Source organism: Procambarus clarkii, chromosome 79 (assembly GCF_040958095.1).
Source record: "Procambarus clarkii isolate CNS0578487 chromosome 79, FALCON_Pclarkii_2.0, whole genome shotgun sequence".
Classification (NCBI taxonomy): domain Eukaryota; kingdom Metazoa; phylum Arthropoda; class Malacostraca; order Decapoda; family Cambaridae; genus Procambarus; species Procambarus clarkii.
Genome location: NC_091228.1, coordinates 16,123,341 through 16,146,863, shown reverse-complemented (window position 1 = coordinate 16,146,863; position 23,523 = coordinate 16,123,341). Strand labels below are relative to the sequence as shown.

Below are 23,523 nucleotides of genomic sequence, written 5' to 3'. Positions count from 1 at the left end.
CTACCTAACCTAACCTAACCTAGCATTTTTTGGCTACCTAACCTAACCTTACCTATAAATATAGGTTAGGTTAGGTTAGGTAGGGTTGGTTAGGTTCGGTCATATATCTACGTTAATTTTAACTCCAATAAAATAAAATTGACCTCATACACAGAGAAAAGGGTTGCTTTATCATTTCATAAGAAAAAAATTATAGTAAATATATTAATTCAGGAAAACTTGGCTTACTAGGCAAATCTGGCCTTGAATAGTAGGCTGAGAAGTGAGTTCTGGCTACTAGGTACGACATATATATATATATATATATATATATATATATATATATATATATATATATATATATATATATATATATATATATATATATATATATATATATATATATATATATATATATATGTTGTACCTAGTAGCCAGAACGTCGTACTCGGCCTACTATGCAAGGCCCGATTTACCTAATAAGCCAAGTTTTCCTGAATTAATATATTTTCTCAAATTTTGTTCTTATGAAATGATAAAGCTACCCATTTCATTATGTATGAGGTCAATTTTTTTTTTATTGGAGTTGAAATTAACGTAGATATATGACCGAACCTAACCAACCCTACCTAACCTAACCTAACCTATCTTTATAGGTTAGGTTAGGTTAGGTAGCCGAAAAGCTAGGTTAGGTTAGGTTAGGTAGCTTAGGTAGTCGAAAAACAATTAATTCATGAAAACTTGGCTTATTAGGCAAATCGGGCCTTGCATAGTAGGCAGAGAAGTGCGTTCTGGCTACTAGGTACGACATATATATATATATATATATATATATATATATATATATATATATATATATATATATATATATATATATTTATATATATATATATATATATATATATATATATATATATATATATATATATATATATATATATATATATAACTGAAAACTCACACCCCAGAAGTGACTCGAACCCATACTTCCAGAAGCAACGCAACTGGTATGTACAAGACGCCTTAATCCACTTGACCATCACGACCGGACAAAATGAGGTGATAGCCGAGGCTATTTGAACCACCCCACCGCCGGCACTCGGATAGTAATCTTGGGCATAGCATTTTACCAAATCACCTCATTCTTTGGGGCACACGTGAGGAACACAAATGCGAACAAGCCTGAATGGTCCCCAGGACAATATGCAACTGAAAACTCACACCCCAGAAGTGACTCGAACCCATACTCCCAGAAGCAACGCAACTGGTATGTACAAGACGCCTTAATCCACTTGACCATCACGACCGGACAAAATGAGGTGATAGCCGAGGCTATTTGAACCACCCCACAGCCGGCACTCAGATAGTAATCTTGGGCATAGCATTTTACCAAATCACCTCATTCTTTGGGGTACACGTGAGGAACACAAATGCGAACAAGCCTGAATGGTCCCCAGGACAATATGCAACTGAAAACTCACACCCCAGAAGTGACTCGAACCCATACTCCCAGAAGCAACGCAACTGGTATGTACAAGACGCCTTAATCCACTTGACCATCACGACCGGACAAAATGAGGTGATAGCCGAGGCTATTTGAACCACCCCACCGCCGGCACTAGGATAGTAATCTTGGGCATAGCATTTTACCAAATCACCTCATTCTTTGGGGCACACGTGAGGAACACAATGCGAACAAGCCTGAATGGTCCCCAGGACAATATGCAACTGAAAACTCACACCCCAGAAGTGACTCGAATCCATACTCCCAGAAGCAACGCAACTGGTATTTACAAGACGCCTTAATCCACTTGACCATCACGACCGGACAAAATGAGGTGATAGCCGAGGCTATTTGAACCACCCCACCGCCGGCACTCGGATAGTAATCTTGGGCATAGCATTTTACCAAATCACCTCATTCTTTGGGGCACACGTGAGGAACACAAATGCGAACAAGCCTGAATGGTCCCCAGGACAATATGCAACTGAAAACTCACACCCCAGAAGTGACTCGAACCCATACTCCCAGAAGCAACGCAACTGGTATGTACAAGACGCCTTAATCCACTTGACCATCACGACCGGACAAAATGAGGTGATAGCCGAAGCTATTTGAACCACCCCACCGCCGGCACTAGGATAGTAATCTTGGGCATAGCATTTTACCAAATCACCTCATTCTTTGGGGCACACGTGAGGAACACAAATGCGAACAAGCCTGAATGGTCCCCAGGACAATATGCAACTGAAAACTCACACCCCAGAAGTGACTCGAATCCATACTCCCAGAAGCAACGCAACTGGTATTTACAAGACGCCTTAATCCACTTGACCATCACGACCGGACAAAATGAGGTGATAGCCGAGGCTATTTGAACCACCCCACTGCCGGCACTCGGATAGTAATCTTGGGCATAGCATTTTACCAAATCACCTCATTCTTTGGGGCACACGTGAGGAACACAAATGCGAACAAGCCTGAATGGTCCCCAGGACAATATGCAACTGAAAACTCACACCCCAGAAGTGACTCGAACCCATACTCCCGGTCCATTTTGTCCGGTCATGATGGTCAAGTGGATTAAGGCGTCTTGTACATACCAGTTGCGTTGCTTCTGGGAGTATGGGTTCGAGTCACTTCTGGGGTGTGAGTTTTCAGTTGCATATTGTCCTGGGGACCATTCAGGCTTGTTCGCATTTGTGTTCCTCACGTGTGCCCCAAAGAATGAGGTGATTTGGTAAAATGCTATTCCCAAGATTACTATCCGAGTGCCGGCGGTGGGGTGGTTCAAATAGCCTCGGCTATCACCTCATTTTGTCCGGTCGTGATGGTCAAGTGGATTAAGGCGTCTTGTACATACCAGTTGCGTTGCTTCTGGGAGTATGGGTTCGAGTCACTTCTGGGGTGAGTTTTCAGTTGCATATTGTCCTGGGGACCATTCAGGCTTGTTCGCATTTGTGTTCCTCACGTGTGCCCCAAAGAATGAGGTGATTTGGTAAAATGCTATGCCCAAGATTACTATCCGAGTGCCGGCGGTGGGGTGGTTCAAATAGCCTCGGCTATCACCTCATTTTGTCCGGTCGTGATGGTCAAGTGGATTAAAGCGTCTTGTACATACCAGTTGCGTTGCTTCTGGGAGTATGGGTTCGAGTCACTTCTGGGGTGTGAGTTTTCAGTTGCATATTGTCCTGGGGACCATTCAGGCTTGTTCGCATATATATATATATATATATATATATATATATATATATATATATATATATATATATGTCGTACCTAATTGCCAGAACGCACTTCTCAACCTACTATTCAAGGCCCGATTTGCCTAATAAGCCAAGTTTTCATGAATTAATTGTTTTTCGACTACCTAACCTACCTAACCTAACCTAACCTAACTTTTTCGGCTACCTAACCTAACCTAACCTATAGAGATAGATTAGGTTAGGTTAGGTAGGGTTGGTTAGGTTTGGTCATATATCTACTTTAATTTTAACTCCAATAAAAAAAAATTGACCTCATACATAATGAAATGGGTGGCTTTATCATTTCATAAGAAAAAAATTAGAAAAAATATATTAATTCAGGAAAACTTGGCTTATTAGGCAAATCGGGCCTTGAATAGTAGGCCAAAAAGTGAGTTCTGGCTACTAGGTACGACATATATATATATATATATATATATATATATATATATATATATATATATATATATATATATATATATATATATATATATATATATATATGTCGTTGGTCAAAAAATTGACCTCATACATAATGAAATGGGTGGCTTTATCATTTCATAAGAAAAAAATTAGAGAAAATATATTAATTCAGGAAAACTTGGCTTATTAGGCAAATCGGGCCTTGCATAGTAGGCCGAGTACGACGTTCAGGCTACTATATAGATACCACACACCTGTCATAGGTAATAACATAATTAAAAAATAACAGCCCCATCTGTTGAATGTATTAGCAACACACATGCTATACTTAGTATGTTATGAATTCCATTTCACTGTTTCCGATTGCATTTATAAATTATATTTTCATCTATTTAGATTTATTTTAATTTTGATTTAATTTTTTTTGTGTGACATTGTGTTGGAATTTAACTGTGTTGTTTACTACACCATTCATTTCGTAAGTATAGGTATAGATACCACACTTGTAACACGTAAAAACATGCTTTTTATGAAAAACAGCGCCATCTGTTGTACGTAAGAGCTACTCACGCTATACTAAATATGTTACGATCCCATTTCAATGTTTCCAATTTCATTAATAAATTGAATTTTCATAGATTTCGAATTATTTTCAATTTGATTTAATTATTTCGTGTCTTTGCATTGGAATTGAGTTTTGTTGTTTACCAAACCCTTCATTTCGTGAGTATAGTCCTTCTTTTATTTCTTCATTGTTTTTCATTTCGTTTTTTAATTGTTTTTCCTTATATTTAAGTGATGAGAACATCAGATCATTTGGGAATGCATCAGAAGAGTGAGTGGAAAATGGTTGGGAGGATGAAGGGACGGTGTGGGCGATGATACTGAGAACGATGGGAAAGGGAAGGGGATAATGGTGGGGAGGATGACGGGACGGGGGAAGGGGGGGAATGGTAGGGAGGAGGAGGGGACAGGGGGAGTGGAAGATGGTGGAGAGTACGAGGGGACGGTGGAGTGGGGAATGGTTAGGAGGACAAGGGGACAGTGGAGTGTGGGGATGGTGGAGAGGACACAGGGATGGGGGCGGCAGGAAATGGTGGGAAGGACGAGGGGACTGGAAGTGGGGAATAGTTGGGTGGAGGAAGGGACGGGGGAGTGAGGAATGGTTGGGAGGACGAGAGGACGGAGGAGGAGGGGATGGTGAGGAGGACTGGGAGACAGGGGAAAGGTTGCTGAGATTTAGCAACTCACATGCGTTGCTGAGCCACAGCAACGCATGGCTGGGTACAGCTAGTAAATAAAAATGGAAATGTTCGTTTGTGCATAACCACTAATCTCTGAAAGTTCTACACCGATTGCCTTGAAATTTCTACACAACATTCCATTCACATCCAGCCAGGTTTTTATATACATACTATATAGATGTCACGTCTGTGAAGGTTAAAAAACATGCTTTTTTCTGAAAAGCTGTGTTTTTCATGTGAGGGAAATCTTCGAAACGTCTTTTCCGAATGTTTTGTAATTTTGACACAACGTTGCATTCGAATAGGCGCGTCTTTTTATATATCTAATATATACATGACAAACCTATGACTGGAAAAAACATGTTTCCTTTACAGACGGCGCCATCTGTTAGACGTAAGCGCAACACACGCTGTAATCTCCGAAAGTTCTTCACCGATTGCTTTGAAATTTTGACACAACGTTGCATTCGAATAGGCGCATCCTTTTATGTACTTACTATATAGATGCCACCTTTCTGACAGGTAAAATCCTGCATTTTTGAAAAACAGCGCCATCTGTTGCACATAATAGCAACATGCACGCTATACTAAATATTTCACAAATTCCATTTCAATGTTTCCGATTGCATTGTTATATTTTATTTACATAGATTTCGATTTATTTTATTTTTATTAAGTTATTTTGTGTGACATCGTGTTGGAATAGAGCTGTGCTGTTAATCGTACTGTTCATTTTATAAGTATAAGTATAGATACCACACCTGTGACAGGTAAAACTATGCTTCTCTTGAAGAAACAGCACCATCTGTTGCATGTAAGAGTAACACACATGCTATATTAAACATGTTACAATTCCATTTCTATGTTTCAGATTGCCTTGATAAATTGAATTTTCATAGATTTTAATTTATTTTCATTTTGATTTAATTATTTTGTGTGAATTGCATTGGAATTGAGCTGTGTTGTTTACCATATCGTTCATTTTGTGAGTACAGTTTATTTTTTTATTTTTTCATATTTTCATTTCACTTTTTAACTGTTTTTCTTATATTTCAGTGATGAGAACATCTGGGGCCAGATTCACGAAAGCACTTACGCAAGCACTTACGAACCTGTACATCTTTCTCAATCTTTGGCGGCTTTGTTTCCAATTATTAAACAGTTAATGAGCTCCGAAGCACTAGGAGGATGTTCATAACAATAACAACAGTTAAATGGGAAGTTTTCAAGCTTGTAAACTGTTTAATAAATATAATCAAAGCCGTCAAAGATTGAGGAAAGATGTACACGTTTGTAAGTGCTTGCTTAAGTGCTTTCGTGAATCTGGCCCCAGATCACTTGATGTTCCGAATTTTCTCATGGGAACATCAGACTATTTGGGAAGGCATCAGATGAGGGAGTGGGGGAATGGTGGGGATGACGAGGGAATGGAAGTGAGAGATGGTGGGGAGGTCAAGGGGACAAGGGAAGGGGTAATGGTGGGGAAGGACGAGGGGACGGGGGAGCTTGGGATGGTGGGGACGAGGGGATGTGGGAATGGAGAATGGTGGGAGAGAACAAAGGGACAGGGGAGTGGGGCATGGTGGGAAGGAAGAGGGGATGGTGGAGTAGGGAATGGTGGGAAGGACGAGGGGGAAGGTGGGGTAGGGAATGATTGGGAGGCCGAGGAGATGGGTGAGGGGGAAATGGTGGTGAGGATTGGGGAACAGGGAACGTTGCTGTGGCTCAGCAACGCACACGCGTTGCTGAGCCACAGCAACGCGTGGCCAGGTACCTGCTAGTCTATATAAATAAAAAGGAAAAATGTTCGTTTGTTCAAAATCGCTAATCTCCGAAAGTTCTTCACCGATTGCTTTGAAATTTTCACACAGCATTCCATTCGCATCCGAGCTAGTTTTTATATACATATTATGCAGATGTCACGTCTGTGACGGAAGAAAAACATGCTTTTTGTCGAAAAGTGTTTTTCGTGTGTTTTTTAAGTGAGGTAAATCTTCGAAACCTCTTTACCGATTGCTTTGAAATCTTGACACAACATTGAATTTGAGTAGGCGAGTAATTTTATCTACCTATTTTATATATGCGTCACCTGTGACAGGAAAAAACATGCTTTTTTTGAAAAACAGCGCCATCTGTAGGCTGTATGAGCAACACACGCTGTAATATCCGAAAGTTCTTCACCGATTGCTTTGAAATTTTGACACGACGTTCCTTTCGAATACGTGTGTGTTTTCATGTAACTACTATTTGGATGCCACAACTGTGACATGTAAAAACATGCATTTTTTAAAAAACAGCGCCATCTGTTGTTCCATTCGCATCCAAGAGGGTTATTATGTACATACTATATAGAGGTCACGTCTGTGACGAGAAAAAACATGCTTTATTTGAAAAGCTGTGTTTTTCGTGTGTTTTTCAAGTGAGGGAAATCTTCGAAACCTCTTTACTGATTGCTTTGATTTCTTGACACAACATTGCATTCGAATTGGTGAGTGTTTTTATATACCTACTATATACATGCCTCCCCTGTGACAGGAAAAAAAAAAAGTGCCATCTGTAGGATGTGTGAGCAACACACGCTGTAATCTCTGAAAGTTCTTCACCGATTGCTTTGAAATTTTGACATGGCGTTCCTTTCGCATACTTGAGTGTTTTGATATACCTACTATTTAGATGCCACAAATGTGACAGATAAAAACATGCATTTTTAAAAAAACAGCGCCATCTGTTGCATGTAAGAGAAAAGAAATCACTTCATTCTGCCCCAAACAATGAGGTGATTTGATAAAATGCTATGATATACAAGAAATGTTATGATTCAATTTCAATGTTTGTGATTGCAGTGATATATTGAATTTTCATAGATTTTGATTTACTTTCATTTTGATTTAGTTATTTTGTGTGACATTGCGTTGGAATTGAGCTGTGTTGTTTACCATACCGTTCATTTCGTGGGTATAGCTAATTTGTTTCATTTTTCATTGTTTTTCATTCTGTTTTTTTTAACTGTTCTTCTTATTTATCAGTGCAATTGGCGGTGAAATTGAGCTGTGTCGATTGATTGGCATTTGAATTGAAATATTTCGTTAGTATTTTCTGTTTTTGTTTTGAAAACAAGAAAATGGACAACACGTTTATTTAACAGCTGTAAATGTGCAACAAAGAGCTATGAATCCATCGGCTACAACAACGTTACCTGCTTCCTTCACGTTATGTCAAAATGATGCGTTTGCGAAAACATTGCTGTATTCGGAAGTGCCTACGTATTACACACGAAAAGCCAGTAAAAAATCATTTGAACGACGTAAACGAGGAGAGCGAGTCGACGGACAAGCTGGAATATTCAAATAAACTACGATAGGCAGACTGTACACCGTGCATTCCAATCAGGATGAATGCTTCTTTCTTTACAAGCTGTTGGTAAACGTCCCCGGTCCAACATCTTTCCAGCAATTGAGGTTTGTCAGCGGCGTAACACATGCTACTTTTTGTAGTGCATTTCAAGCTCTGAATTCATTGGAGAACGACCGACACTGGGATGTATGCATTAATGACACGTCCAACACGTCACATCCAAATCAAATTCGTGCATTGTTTGCAATCATATTGACCACCAGCTCTCCTTCATCTCCATCAGAGTATGAGAGAAACAAATCGCACATGGCTGAAGATATTGTCCGTCGAATATGCAAGGAAATTTCATATATGAACATGAATTTCAAAGCAGTAATCTACAACAAAGCGTTTATAATAATTGAAGATTTGTGCTTAGAAACCATGAACAAAATTCTCAGTCAATTGGGAATGCCATCACGGAATTGATCTGCTGCTGCTTCGTTCAATGTAGAATTGCGTCTTGATCAAAATTACAACATGGGTGATCTGTTATCTTATGTGCAATCAAATATTCTTAAGCTAATGCTTGAGCAAAACGGCATTTACGATCACATAATTCAAAATGTCAATAACATGTTAGGAGAAATCTTCTAAGATGCGTCAGGAGGAACTGTAAAACCTATCCAATTAGATTGATTTTGGCAGCGTTTCGATCCAAAATTGGCATAACATTAGCTCTTGCATCATCCGGAATAGCTGCGACATTGCTTCCAGGTGGAAGAACTGCTACTTCGGTTTTGAAATTGCCATTTAACATGCAATTCATTGAAACTCCCACGTGCAACATTTCCAAAGCATCCAACATAGGAAAAGTATTGCAGAAATGTAAACTTATTGTTTGGGATGAATGCACAATGGCCCAAAAAAAATCGCTCGAGACTCTTGATCGATCATTGCAAGATTTGCGTGGAAACATCAGACCATTTGGGAACGCATTAGTATTGCTTGCAGGAGATTTCCTGCAAACATTACTAAACATTTCCTCGATCGACACCAGTGGACGAAATAAATGCTTGCCTGAAATAATCTACTTTGTGGCGCCATGTAAAGATGTTAAAATTAACTACATATATGCGTGTCCAACTGCAAAACGAACCATCAGCTGAGATATTCTCACATCAATTTCTGGAAATTGGGAACGGAAACGTGGCAGTCAAATACAAGTCTGTCGACACTGTGGTGGAAGCAGATGAAGCGGTTAATTATCCAACAGAATTTTTTAATTCACTCGAACTGCCAGGGATACCACCACCACACGAACTGCAATTAAAAATTAGCGAGCCAATTATCATGTTACGAAATATCAAGCAGTCAAAGCTTAGTAACGATAAGCGACTTTCCGTAAAAAATTATTCAGCAACGTCGTAGAACTAGTTGCGTTGCTCCTGGCAGTATGGGTTCTAGTCACTTCTGAGGTGTGAGTTTTCAGCTGCATATAGTCCTGGGGACCATTCAGGCTTGTTCGCATTTGTGTTCCTCACGTGTGCCCCAAAGAATGAGATGATTTGATAAAATGCTATGCCCAAGATTACCATCCAAGTGCTGGCGGGGAAGTGGTTCAAATAGCTTCGGCTATCACTTCCTTTTGTCCGGTCGTAATGGTCAAGCGGATTAAGGCGTTCCTGTATATACCAGTTGCGTTGCTCCTGGCAGTATGGGTTCAAGTCACTTCTGGGGGTGTGAGTTTTCAGTTGCATATAGTCCTGGGGACCATTCAGGCTTGTTCGTATATATATATATATATTAGTATATTTTGGTAGCAGTCTTTCCTGTATACATATTTTATTAAATATGACCGAAAAAGTAAGATTAATAATTCTAACACGAATTTTCTCAATCTTTCGTACATTATGCTTCACTGTTGGAGGTAAATCAAAAATCACTTCTCCAAAATTCATTTTTATTTCTAGTCTGACGCGACACGGGCGCGTTTCGTAAAACTTATTACATTTTCAAAGACTTCACAAATACACAACTGATTAGAACTTGCATTTCCCTGATTTTATATCTACTTTTGAGTGAGGTGGGAAGGGTGATGTGGCATTACATTTGAGTGAGGTGGGAAGGATGATGTGGCATTAGAGGATATTAATAGGGTATTAAAAGTATCAACACAAGACAGAACACGAAACAATGGATATTGAATAGAAGTGTTTGTAGAAAGCCTATTGGTCCATATTTCTTGATGCTTCTATATTGGAGCGGAGTCTTGAGGTGGGTATAATATAGTTGTGCAATAATTGGCTGTTGATTGCTGGTGTTGACTTCTTGATGTGTAGTGCCTCGCAAACGTCAAGCCGCCTGCTATCGCTGTATCTATCGATGATTTCTGTGTTGTTTACTAGGATTTCTCTGGCGATGGTTTGGTTATGGGAAGAGATTATATGTTCCTTAATGGAGCCCTGTTGTTTATGCATCGTTAAACGCCTAGAAAGAGATGTTGTTGTCTTGCCTATATACTGGGTTTTTTGGAGCTTACAGTCCCCAAGTGGGCATTTGAAGGCATAGACGACGTTAGTCTCTTTTAAAGCGTTCTGTTTCGTGTCTGGAGAGTTTCTCATGAGTAGGCTGGCCGTTTTTCTGGTTTTATAGTAAATCGTCAGTTGTATCCTCTGATTTTTGTCTGTAGGGATAACGTTTCTATTAACAATATCTTTCAGGACCCTTTCCTCTGTTTTATGAGCTGTGGAAAAGAAGTTCCTGTAAAATAGTCTAATAGGGGGTATAGGTGTTGTGTTAGTTGTCTCTTCAGAGGTTGCATGGCTTTTCACTTTCCTTCTTATGATGTCTTCGATGAAACCATTGGAGAAGCCGTTATTGACTAGAACCTGCCTTACCCTACAGAGTTCTTCGTCGACTTGCTTCCATTCTGAGCTGTGGCTGAGAGCACGGTCGACGTATGCGTTAACAACACTCCTCTTGTACCTGTCAGGGCAGTCGCTGTTGGCATTTAGGCACATTCCTATGTTTGTTTCCTTTGTGTAGACTGCAGTGTGGAAACCTCCGCCCTTTTCCATGACTGTTACATCTAGAAAAGGCAGCTTCCCATCCTTTTCCGTCTCGTAAGTGAAACGCAGCACGGAACTCTGCTCAAATGCCTCCTTCAGCTCCTGCAGATGTCTGACATCAGGTACCTGTGTAAAAATGTCGTCAACATACCTGCAGTATATGGCCGGTTTCAAGTTCATGTCGACTAAGACTTTTTGCTCGATGGTACCCATGTAGAAGTTTGCAAACAGGACACCTAGGGGAGAACCCATAGCGACCCCATCTACTTGCTTATACATATGCCCATCCGGGCTCAAGAAGGGTGCCTCTTTAGTACAAGCTTGGAGTAGTTTCCTCAGAATACTTTCTGGCATGTCAAGAGGAGTACAGGCTGGATCACGATACACTCTGTCGGCTATCATTCCGATTGATACCAACGATTATCAGGTACGATTACCAACGTACCTGTGGACGAGACAATCGGAATGATAGCCGACAGAGTGTATCGTGATCCAGCCTGTACTCCTCTTGACATGCCAGAAAGTATTCTGAGGAAACTACTCCAAGCTTGTACTAAAGAGGCACCCTTCTTGAGCCCGGATGGGCATATGTATAAGCAAGTAGATGGGGTCGCTATGGGTTCTCCCCTAGGTGTCCTGTTTGCAAACTTCTACATGGGTACCATCGAGCAAAAAGTCTTAGTCGACATGAACTTGAAACCGGCCATATACTGCAGGTATGTTGACGACATTTTTACACAGGTACCTGATGTCAGACATCTGCAGGAGCTGAAGGAGGCATTTGAGCAGAGTTCCGTGCTGCGTTTCACTTACGAGACGGAAAAGGATGGGAAGCTGCCTTTTCTAGATGTAACAGTCATGGAAAAGGGCGGAGGTTTCCACACTGCAGTCTACACAAAGGAAACAAACATAGGAATGTGCCTAAATGCCAACAGCGACTGCCCTGACAGGTACAAGAGGAGTGTTGTTAACGCATACGTCGACCGTGCTCTCAGCCACAGCTCAGAATGGAAGCAAGTCGACGAAGAACTCTGTAGGGTAAGGCAGGTTCTAGTCAATAACGGCTTCTCCAATGGTTTCATCGAAGACATCATAAGAAGGAAAGTGAAAAGCCATGCAACCTCTGAAGAGACAACTAACACAACACCTATACCCCCTATTAGACTATTTTACAGGAACTTCTTTTCCACAGCTCATAAAACAGAGGAAAGGGTCCTGAAAGATATTGTTAATAGAAACGTTATCCCTACAGACAAAAATCAGAGGATACAACTGACGATTTACTATAAAACCAGAAAGACGGCCAGCCTACTCATGAGAAACTCTCCAGACACGAAACAGAACGCTTTAAAAGAGACTAACGTCGTCTATGCCTTCAAATGCCCACTTGGGGACTGTAAGCTCCAAAAAACCCAGTATATAGGCAAGACAACAACATCTCTTTCTAGGCGTTTAACGATGCATAAACAACAGGGCTCCATTAAGGAACATATCATCTCTTCCCATAACCAAACCATCGCCAGAGAAATCCTAGTAAACAACACAGAAATCATCGATAGATACAGCGATAGCAGGCGGCTTGACGTTTGCGAGGCACTACACATCAAGAAGTCAACACCAGCAATCAACAGCCAATTATTGCACAACTATATTCTACCCACCTCAAGACTCCGCTCCAATATAGAAGCATCAAGAAATATGGACCAATAGGCTTTCTACAAACACTTCTATTCAATATCCATTGTTTCGTGTTCTGTCTTGTGTTGATACTTTTAATACCCTATTAATATCCTCTAATGCCACATCATCCTTCCCACCTCACTCAAATGTAATGCCACATCACCCTTCCCACCTCACTCAAAAGTAGATATAAAATCAGGGAAATGCAAGTTCTAATCAGTTGTGTATTTGTGAAGTCTTTGAAAATGTAATAAGTTTTACGAAACTTGCCCGTGTCGCGTCAGACTAGAAATAAAAATGAATTTTGGAGAAGTGATTTTTGATTTACCTCCAACAGTGAAGCATAATGTACGAAAGATTGAGAAAATTCGTGTTAGAATTATTAATCTTATTTTTTCGGTCATATTTAATAAAATATATATATATATATATATATATATATATATATATATATATATATATATATATATATATATATATATATATATATATATATATATATATATATAATTCCCTGTGGGCGCCACAGGGAACGGACGCTGGGAGGAGGCTCTGCCGGCCATGTGCCATTATCTTGTGACATCCTGACCCCACCGGGCCCAGACTCAACAGTGTGCAGTGTGAACATCCTGGGAAGGTGTGAGAGTGGCGGGAAGTGTCCAGGGTGAACTATCGCAAGCAAAAACAATCAAACAAGTGGATTGGCAGTGTGGAATCGTTTGAACTGCAGTGAGGGCCAACAAGGGCGCCCTGAGGGGCTCCCTCGGTTTTGGTGGTTGGGGTGGGGGGTGGGGGGTGGTGGGGATGGGGTGTTGTTGTGCGGTCAGTCGAGGGGGGTGACCAGTGTGTAAGTGTTTATGAAAATATCAATGAAAAATAGATACCTCGGCTCTCGGGAAACTGGTATCGTGTTTTAAGTGCATCGAGTCCACAGTGAACCAGTTTATATTGTGCAGTGATATATCACGAGATTATACAAACGTGTTAGTGTCACCCCTCTGACCCACCCCCTCCCCATACCCGCCAGTGTGTACCGTCACCCAACCCAAGAGTCACCCTCTTCCCCCTGCCCCACCCCCAACCGCGACCGCTACCTCCCTGTGTCCACCCCCTCACGCTACTTCCGCCCAGCGCCCACCCAGCGCCCGCCCAGCGCCCGCCCAGCGCCCACCCAGCGCCCGCCCAGCGCCCACCCAGCGCCCGCTGATGTCGCAGGTCACGACTGACAGCCAGGCTTCTCTCAGCCAAGAGGAGCCATCAATCGACGACAGGTATGGCACATGCCAAGTGTGTGACAAGGTGTGGAGACTCAAGCGTAACGGAGATGTGCGCAAGCATGCTCACAACGGAACCGATTGTCCGGGTATGTGGCGCCCTCCCAAAGAGGGTATCAATCAAGGCCCCACTCCAGCAGTCAGGGAAAACACCTCTAACAGCTTCATTTCGACTGAGAATCTACTAGAAGCCATCAAAGCAACATCGGTTGGAACCCTGCAGCACATCCCCAAAGCTGCCCGGCCCCAGGCAGCAGCCAAACTATCCAGCCTCTTGAAAAAGGTCAATGACTCCCCCGGAACTATCCAAGCATGGCACAACCTTCTCCTGTTTGGAAACATATGCCTAGCTGTCCCTGCAAGGAGAGACAAATCACTAGCTTCCTCGGTCATTATGGCTATAAATAGTTTTCCTAGAGAGGACAACCAGGCACCCCTCCCCACCCGTGCCAAAAACACCCACCGCAGGAAAGGTATCAACAGCAGAACCGAGGCATCCAAAATCAGAGCAACAGTCAGCAAGAAAATAGAAGAAGGCAACACAATAGGGGCGATCAGAGTCATCACCTGTGAAGACACAGTTGCCACCAGGGATGCCGATACAGCACAAGCCCTGAGGGAAAAACACCCACCCAGAGCTCCTCGTGACGACAGTGTTCCCCTAGTCGGTGTCACCAGAGCAGAACCCCTGTGTGTGCTCGAATCCATGGTGCACAAAGCAGCTTTATCCTTCCCACCAGGATCAGCAGGTGGGTTCACAGGACTACGACCCAACCACATCAAACAAATGCTCAACCCTGCACTGGGAGACATTGCACAGGGCCTCCTGGTGGAACTAACTAGATTCGCCAACACATGTCTAGCTGGCAACATACCAGAGACCATACGGCCTCTCTTTTTTGGCGCTACCCTCTGTGCCCTGAGGAAAAAAGATGGAGGAATCAGACCGATAGCTGTCGGCAATTCACTCCGGCGTCTCGTCGCTAAGGCTGCTGCTAGAGCAGTTAGTCAGGCAGCAGCCGACATGCTGAAGCCAAAACAGCTTGGGTTTGGCATTCCCCAAGGGTGTGAGGCAGCGGCTCATGCAGCTAGAGCCTACATTGCCAACATTACGAATGAAAAAGCCCTGATAAAGCTGGACTTCAAAAATGCTTTCAATCTGGTTAGAAGGGATGCAGTACTCAGTGCAGTTCATCGCCTTTTTCCTTCCCTCTACCCGTTTGTAAACTCATGCTATAGCAAGAATCTAACTCTGCTTTTTGGGGAACATGAAATTGAATCACAAGAAGGTGTCCAACAAGGTGACCCCCTTGCTCCTTTTCTGTTCTGCCTAGTTATCAAGGAAGTCACCGATAACCTGTCCAGTGAGCTCAACATTTGGTTTTTGGATGATGGTACTCTAGCCGGCTCCCCAGCCTCACTCTTGGACGACATAAGAATAATCCAGGAGCAAGGAGCAAGCCTAGGCCTCACCCTGAACCCTTCCAAGTGCGAAATAACCTCCACCAACCAGCACATAATAGAGCAAATAAAGGTTGTTTTGCCTGACATTCATACAACCAACCCTGAGGACAGCACACTCCTAGGTGCTCCTCTTGGAAGGAATGCCATCGACGGGGTCCTTGGTAAGAAGATCACTGACCTGAAGAGGATGAACGAGAGGATTGAAGACATCGATGCTCATGATGCACTTTACCTCATCACCAGATGCTTGTCCCTTCCCAGGCTGACCTACTTTCTAAGATGTTCGCCATCTTTCAACAATATTAAATTAGAAGAGTATGACAGCTTGCTGAAATCAACACTAGAAAAAGCCCTCAATCTTTCCCTCAGCGACTCACAGTGGAAACAGGCCTCCCTTCCTGTCAGACTCGGGGGCCTTGGCGTGCGCACAGCAACACAAATTGCTGTACCAGCATTCCTGTCCTCTTCAGTGGGGTCTGACAACCTGGTGAAGGAAATCCTACCTGAGCACCTAGTTCAACAGGCAGGGGTGCATGATCCCAGCTTCACAGACTGCACAACCAAATGGGTCTCTCTCGCAGGACCAGCACCCCAACCACCGCCTTCTGAAGCCCATAAGCAATCCAGCTGGGATCGCCCCATTGCCGACCAAGAAGCTGCAACTTTGCTAGAAGCTGCGACGACACCACATGACACTGCCCGACTTAGAGCTGTAGCAGCTCCCCATGCAGGTGATTTCCTATTAGCAACTCCAATGTCAGCAACCGGCACCCGTCTCACACCGCAGGCCCTCCGAATTGCCGTGGCTCTCCGCCTAGCTGCCCCAATCCACACCGAATACAGGTGTATTTGCGGCGAGGCAGAGGCCGACAGATACGGACGGCATGGCCTTCTTTGCCAAAGGACGGGAGGATGGCATGCAAGACACGGCGAGGTTAATGACATTATTAAGAGGAGCCTTACCACAGCCGGTTGTCCAGCAGAGAGAGAGCCCCGTTACCTAATGTCCCGCAACTCTGATGAGCCTGTCGGTCGCCCAGACGGAATTACGGTGAACCCCTGGAAGAATGGTAGACAGTTGGTGTGGGACTACACTTGCGTTTCAACTTTGGCCAGTACCTATGTTGACTTCAGTGCTACACAAGCAGGAGGAGCTGCCAATCACCGGGAAGCGGCCAAGTCACGTAAATACAGAGACCTTGAGCACCACTACAATTTTGTCCCCATTGCCTCAGAGACACTTGGTGCCTGGGGTAAAAGTGCTGCTAGCTTTTTAAAGGAGTTGGGGTCTAAGCTAATCGAAACAACAAGAGACCCCAGAGCTGCCAGTTTTCTTTTTCAGCACCTTAGTGTGGCAATCCAGAGAGGAAATGCTCACTGCATCCATGGTTCCTGCCCGCCATCTGAGGAGCTGGAGGAGCTATTCAACTTGTGACAAGCAGCCTTGTACCCTGTATGTAATCAATATTGTAACTTTTTTTGTGTAATGACATTTTCAAATAAAGTTAGATAAATATACACACTTAACAAAAGAATAGGGGTGGTAGGAGAAGAAAATATCAAAGTGTTCAGTGAGGATCCACAAGGTCTTCTCTGAGTACTCTTTATTTTCTTCTCCGAGGCTATGGGTCCCTACATTTGCACCAGAGGTGGTACCCCTTCTAGGTTATAAAAAAAAAAAAAAAAAAAAAAAAAAAAAATATATATATATATATATATATATATATATATATATATATATATATATATATATATATATATATATATATATATATATATATATATATGATAATGTGTCTTCCCATATTAACAGGGACTTGATGAAATTAACGTCTAAATGACCCTTCACTTGCTCTAGTGCTCTTGGGAGGTGGTGATCTTTGTGGTATTTAAATACTCCGAAATTACCATCTCTTTTAAGGGTCTGAGCAGGTGGTGGAGAGGGTTAAGGCGTACCTGTTATGCCAGTTGCTGGAAGGCTTCTGTGCTGGCTAGGGTTCGAGTCTCCTGGTGGGAAAGTGTTCTAAAGTTGTATATATGATAATATATACCCCGTCTCTGTCTAAGGCTGGTAATAGAGACCCCCGTCCCTGTCTAAGAATGGCAATGTAAGCCCCGTCCCTGTCTTAGGATGGCAATAGAGACCCCGTCCCTGTCTAAGAATGGCAATGTAAGCCCCGTCCCTGTCTAAGAATGGTAATATAAGCTCCGTCACTCGCTACAGATGGTACAATAGCACCGTTTCTCTGCTCCAAGTGATAATGTACTTCTGTCCACCTAGTTATAGGAAAATAAACTGTTACTCTCCTTATCATTAACAATTTTAATTGAGATGAGTTAGTGTATTAGGAAGTGTTAGTCAGGGAATAAGTGTGTAACTGAGTGTGAACAAGAGAATGAGTGTGACGGAGAGTGAACAAGAGAGTGAGTGTGACTGAGAGTGAACAAGAGAGTGATTTGACTGAGTGTGTGAACGAGTGTGTGAATGAGGATGAAGGGAAGGGAAGGGAATTGTCGGGAAAGCGCCAGGCCATGACGACTATATAGCACTGGGACGGGATCAGGATAAGGATTTGGGATGGGCCGGGGAGAGAAGGAATGTTGTCCAATCACTTGGACGGTCGGGGATTGATCGCCGACCTGCATGAAGCGAGACCATCGCTCTGCCGTCCAGCCCAAGTGGTTGGACTGAATGAGGATGAGAATATGATTGAATAAATGAGTTTTAGTGTGAGAAAGAGAGTATATTTGTGTATGTGAGTAAGTGTGTAAGGTAGTTGTTGTATTTCCACTTACCTAACCAGTACTCAGTTGAGGCACTACCGAAGCCATGCTTGTAACCCTGCCAGTCTCTTGCGAACTCCACCCATGTGGGTGATCCCTTGTTCCGCTGGAGGAATACCGTCCACCCGCCTGGGGATGTCAACACACACTTGTTACAGTAATGAACACACACTTGTTACAGTGGTCAACACACACTTGTTATTAGAGTCAACACACTTGTTACGGTAGTCAACACACATGTTATGGCAGTCACCACTTGTTACAGTAGTTAACACACTTGTTACAGTAGTTAACACACTTCTTACAGTAGTCAACACACACACGTTATAGTAGACAACACACACTCGTTATGGGAGTACACACACACATGTTATGGGAGTCAAAACACACTTGTTACAGTAGTCAACACACACATGTTATAGGAATCAACACACACTTGTTACAGTAGTCAATACACACTTGTTACAGTAGTTAACACAGTTTTTATAGTAGTCAACACACACTAGTTACAGTAGTTAACACATTTGTTACAACAGTTAACACACTTATTACAGTAGTCAACCCACTTGTTACAGCAGTCAACCCACTTGTTACAGTAGTTAACACACTTGTTACAGTAGTTACACTTGTTACAGTAGTTAACTCACTTGTTACAATAATTACCACACTTGTTAAAGTAGTTAACACACTTGTTAAGGTAGTTAATACACTTGCTACATTAGGTAACACACATGCTATAGTAGTCAACAAACACTTATTACAGTTAGGAACATAAGACCATAAGAACAAAGGTAACTGCAGAAGGCCTATTGGCCCATACGAGGCAGCTCATATTTATATCCACCCAATCCCACTCACATACATGTCCAACCCTCGCTTGAAACAGTCGAGGGATTCAGTTGTTAACACATTTGTTACAGTAGTCAATACACACATGTTATAGGAGTCACCACTTGTTATAGTAGTTAACACACTTGTTACAGTAGTTAACACACTTGTTATAGTAGTTAACACACTTGTTACAGTAGTTAACACACTTGTTACAGTAGTTAACACACTTGTTACAGTAGTCAACACACTTGTTACAGTAGTTAACACACTTGTTACAGTAGTCAACACACTTGTTACAGTAGTTAACACATTTGCTACAGCATTAATACACTTGTTACAGTAGTCAACACACTTGTTACAATAACCAACAAACTTATTACAGTAGTTAACACACTTTTTAAGCGGTCTACACACTTGTTACAGTAGTGAACATACTTGTTACAGTACTTAACATACAAGCTACATTAGTCGACACACACTTGTTACAGTAGTCATCACACTTGTAACAGCAGTTAACACATTTGTTACAGTAGGCAACACACACTTATTCCAGTAGTCAACACTTGTTACAGTAGTTAACACAATTGTTACAGTAGTCAAAACACTTGTAACAGTAGTCAACACACTTACTACAGTAGTTAACATACTTGTTACAAGCATCAACAAACTTGTTTCAGTTCTGGGGAAATATGGCTCCTGAATAATGATAATAAATCTAATATATAATTCAGAGGACCATTCTTATGAAAATAAAATAAATTAGAGAATCAGTGCTTATGGTTTTCCTATATAAAGTGTAACTGAAATCTCTTAATCTATAATCATGAACTATAGTTTACTGTAAACTATTGAGCCAAATCCATCCACACACTTGGAGGGGGGGGGGGTTAATTTGTAAAGAGAAGTAAATGCACTCCAAATAATAAAGTAATGAGATCTTAATGCACATTTATTCATTAATCACGTATATAAATAATAAGCAGGCATGTGACATTCATATATCAATACTTAATACTACTAATAAAAGGCTATCTACAAATAAAGGTCTAGACAACTTAGTTGTTGGTAGGAATAGTAGCATGCGTCGTGTTAACTCGTAAACTCGTGACCGTAAACTTGTTTCAGCAGGCTACTCTGGGAACACGTGATCGTTGTGGAAGTTATCGTCTCTCTTACGCTTGTACTCCAGTTGAAAGACGATTCACATGTAAAATCTATTTGAGAATATATAGTTCCTCACGTAATCATAAAACGTAATGTGGGGAGATAAGGGGAATTACGGGGTTTGTTTTAAAAGGTACGCGTTATGACGATAAACCGTACTATCTAACTTATTATATGCGGCCACAAAAAATACAGTAAGAACAAACTGGTTTGCCGGACACGGTGTCTGTGAGATGATGAAGGTGTTGCGTCGTGATGGCGCCTGTAGATGTACGGATGCCTTGATATTAATTAAGACGATGATACGACCAGCTTCCAGACACTCTCCCTGGTCATGGCGTCACTCTCCAAGTCTTCCCCTTCCTCCTCGGGTCGCTCGCGCATGCACAGTCGTGTTGAGACGCGCTAAATATTGTTTATGATTTATTTAATTTCCCGAGTTAAAGGAACACAGGAGTATCAGAATTTATAGAGATTTAATTTGTCTTACTTGACAATATATATAAATTCTCGTTTCTTAATAATTAAAATGAACGCTGGTCAGTAGAAGAGAGTGCTGGATAGAAATTCAGTCATATGGGAATGCTCTGAAGTAACAGGTCGTAACTGTATGAATTATTACCAGCTATTAAACTATATTGTTTAATCGAATATAAATAGATAATCGGCTTTAAATTCACTGAATATATTTGTGACAATAAAACTATTAAATGATGTTTCTTAACAAAGAATGTTAAAATAAGGAGAACTAAATGCAATTCTCGTGAATGTAAATATTTTCCCTTCAGTCATGTGGGCTGATGCAACACCTGACTAGAATTTATGGGAAATGAGACGATATTACGCCTTAACAAATTAAACTCAATATTACAAATCTATCTGTTAGTAGATTTAGTAAATTAAATTACTCAGTACAAGAATAGTTTCTTAAGGATCTGAATGTTACTAATTAAGTGTTGGTAATTTACAACAACAGTAGTTAACACACTTCCTAAAAAAATCAACACACTTGTTACAGTATTCAACACGCACTTGTTACAGTAGTTAACACACTTGTTACAGTAGTTAACACACTTGTTACAGTAGTTAACACACTTGTTACAGTAATACACACACTTGTTACAGTAGTTAACACACTTGTTACAGTAATACACACACTTGTTACAGTAATACACACACTTGTTACAGTAGTTAACACACTTGTTACAGTTGTCAACACACTTGTTACAGTAGTTAACACACTTGTTACAGTAGTCAACACACTTGTTACAGTAGCTAACACACTTGTCACAAGAATCAACACACTTGTTACAAGAATCAACACACTTGTTACAGTAATCAATGCACTTGTTACAGTAGGTAACACACTTGTTACAGTAGTCAACACACTTGTTACAGTAGTTAACACACCTGTTATTATAGTCAACACACTTGTTACAGTAGTCAACACATTTGTTACAGTAGTTAACAAACTTGTTTCAGTAGTCGACACACTTGTTACAGTAGTTAATACACACTTGTTACAGAAGTTACACATTTCTTACAGTAGTTAAGGGGGCGTCTGGTTGGCATCTGGGTCCAAAAATGCAAAAATGAAAACTCGTCCGATTTCCATCAAACTTTTTTGACAAGTCCTACATGAAAAGAGTTTCATCTGGCCCAAGTCTCAGCACCGTAGCATAAATAGGAAGGGAGAAAAAAAATATTGAAGTAGTTGTGCAAATTATGCAAAAATGGTCAAAATCGATTATCAATCAAAAGTGTCAACTGAAATCATAGCTACGACTCTTTGCTATCACAATAGCATATATATTAAACAAATATTATAATTAGTTTAATTGGAAAAAAATTTAAGAAAAAAAAAGGATTTTTTTTCTTTTTTTTTCAATATTTTTTTTTTTCATTTTTTTTTCATGAAACATGAAACTTACACAGTATATGTGGAGGGCATGTCTCTACATTGTGGGGCTTTAATTTTTCTCTAAGTTCATTTATTGATTTTATAATAACAATAAACATGCCATATTTGTAAAAAAATTTTGGGGAACTCTAAACATTTGTATTAGGAAAACTAAAGATGTTTTGGAAATTCTAAAGTCCCAAATCCTTTATTATATGCTAATGTGTCAGAAAAGTGTCACAGAATAATTATATCTGAAACGTGTTTTCTGAAGTGTGGACTTGAAAATGTGTAAAAAACGTTGAAAAAAAAAACTCCCTTTCTATTTACGCTGCAGTACTGAAACTTGGGTCAATTTCAGCACTTTTCATATACAACTAGAAAATTAATATTGGTTGACATTGAACAACTTTCATCTATAATCCTCTGACGCCCCCTTAACACACTTGTTACACGAATCAACTCACTTGTTACAAGAGTTAACACACTTGTTACAGTAGTTAACACACTTGTTACAGTAGTTAATACACACTTGTTACAGTAGTTACACATTTCTTACAGTAGTTAACACACTTCTTACAGTAGTTAACACACTTGTTACAAGAATCAACTCACTTGTTACAGTAATACACACACTTGTTACAGTAGTTAACACACTTGTTAAAGTTGTCAACACACTTGTTACAGTAGTTAACACACTTGTTAAAGTTGTCAACACACTTGTTACAGTAGTTAACACATTTGTTACAGAAGTTAACACACTTGTTACAGTAGTTAACACACTTGTTACAGTAGTCAACAAACTGTTACAAATGTTAACACACACGTGTTACAATAGTTAACACACTTGTTACAGTAGTTAACACACTTGTTACAGTAATCAACACACTTCTTACAGTAGTTAACACACTTCTTACAGTAGTCAACACACTTGTTATAGTTGTTAACACACGTGTTACAGTAGGCTACCTTGAGGCTACCTTGAGGTGCTTCCGGGGCTTAGTGTCCCCGCGGCCCGGTCGTCGACCAGGCCTCCTGGTTGCTGGACTGATCAACCAGGCTGTTAGACGCGGCTGCTCGCAGCCTAGTAGTCAACAAACTTGTTACAGCAATTAACACACATGTTACAG

General features: G+C 41.0%; 1 protein-coding gene across 1 annotated transcript in view; it reads right to left on the bottom strand.

The window, feature by feature from the left end:
• The window catches only part of LOC123764555 (angiopoietin-1), a 131,642-nt gene that overhangs the window by 70,730 nt on the left and 37,389 nt on the right, over positions 1 to 23,523 (bottom strand). Inside the window, exon 6 of the mRNA XM_045752539.2 lies at positions 18,511 to 18,627. Coding sequence (XP_045608495.2) covers positions 18,511 to 18,627 — 117 coding nt within the window. The remainder of the gene's footprint in view (positions 1 to 18,510; positions 18,628 to 23,523) is intronic.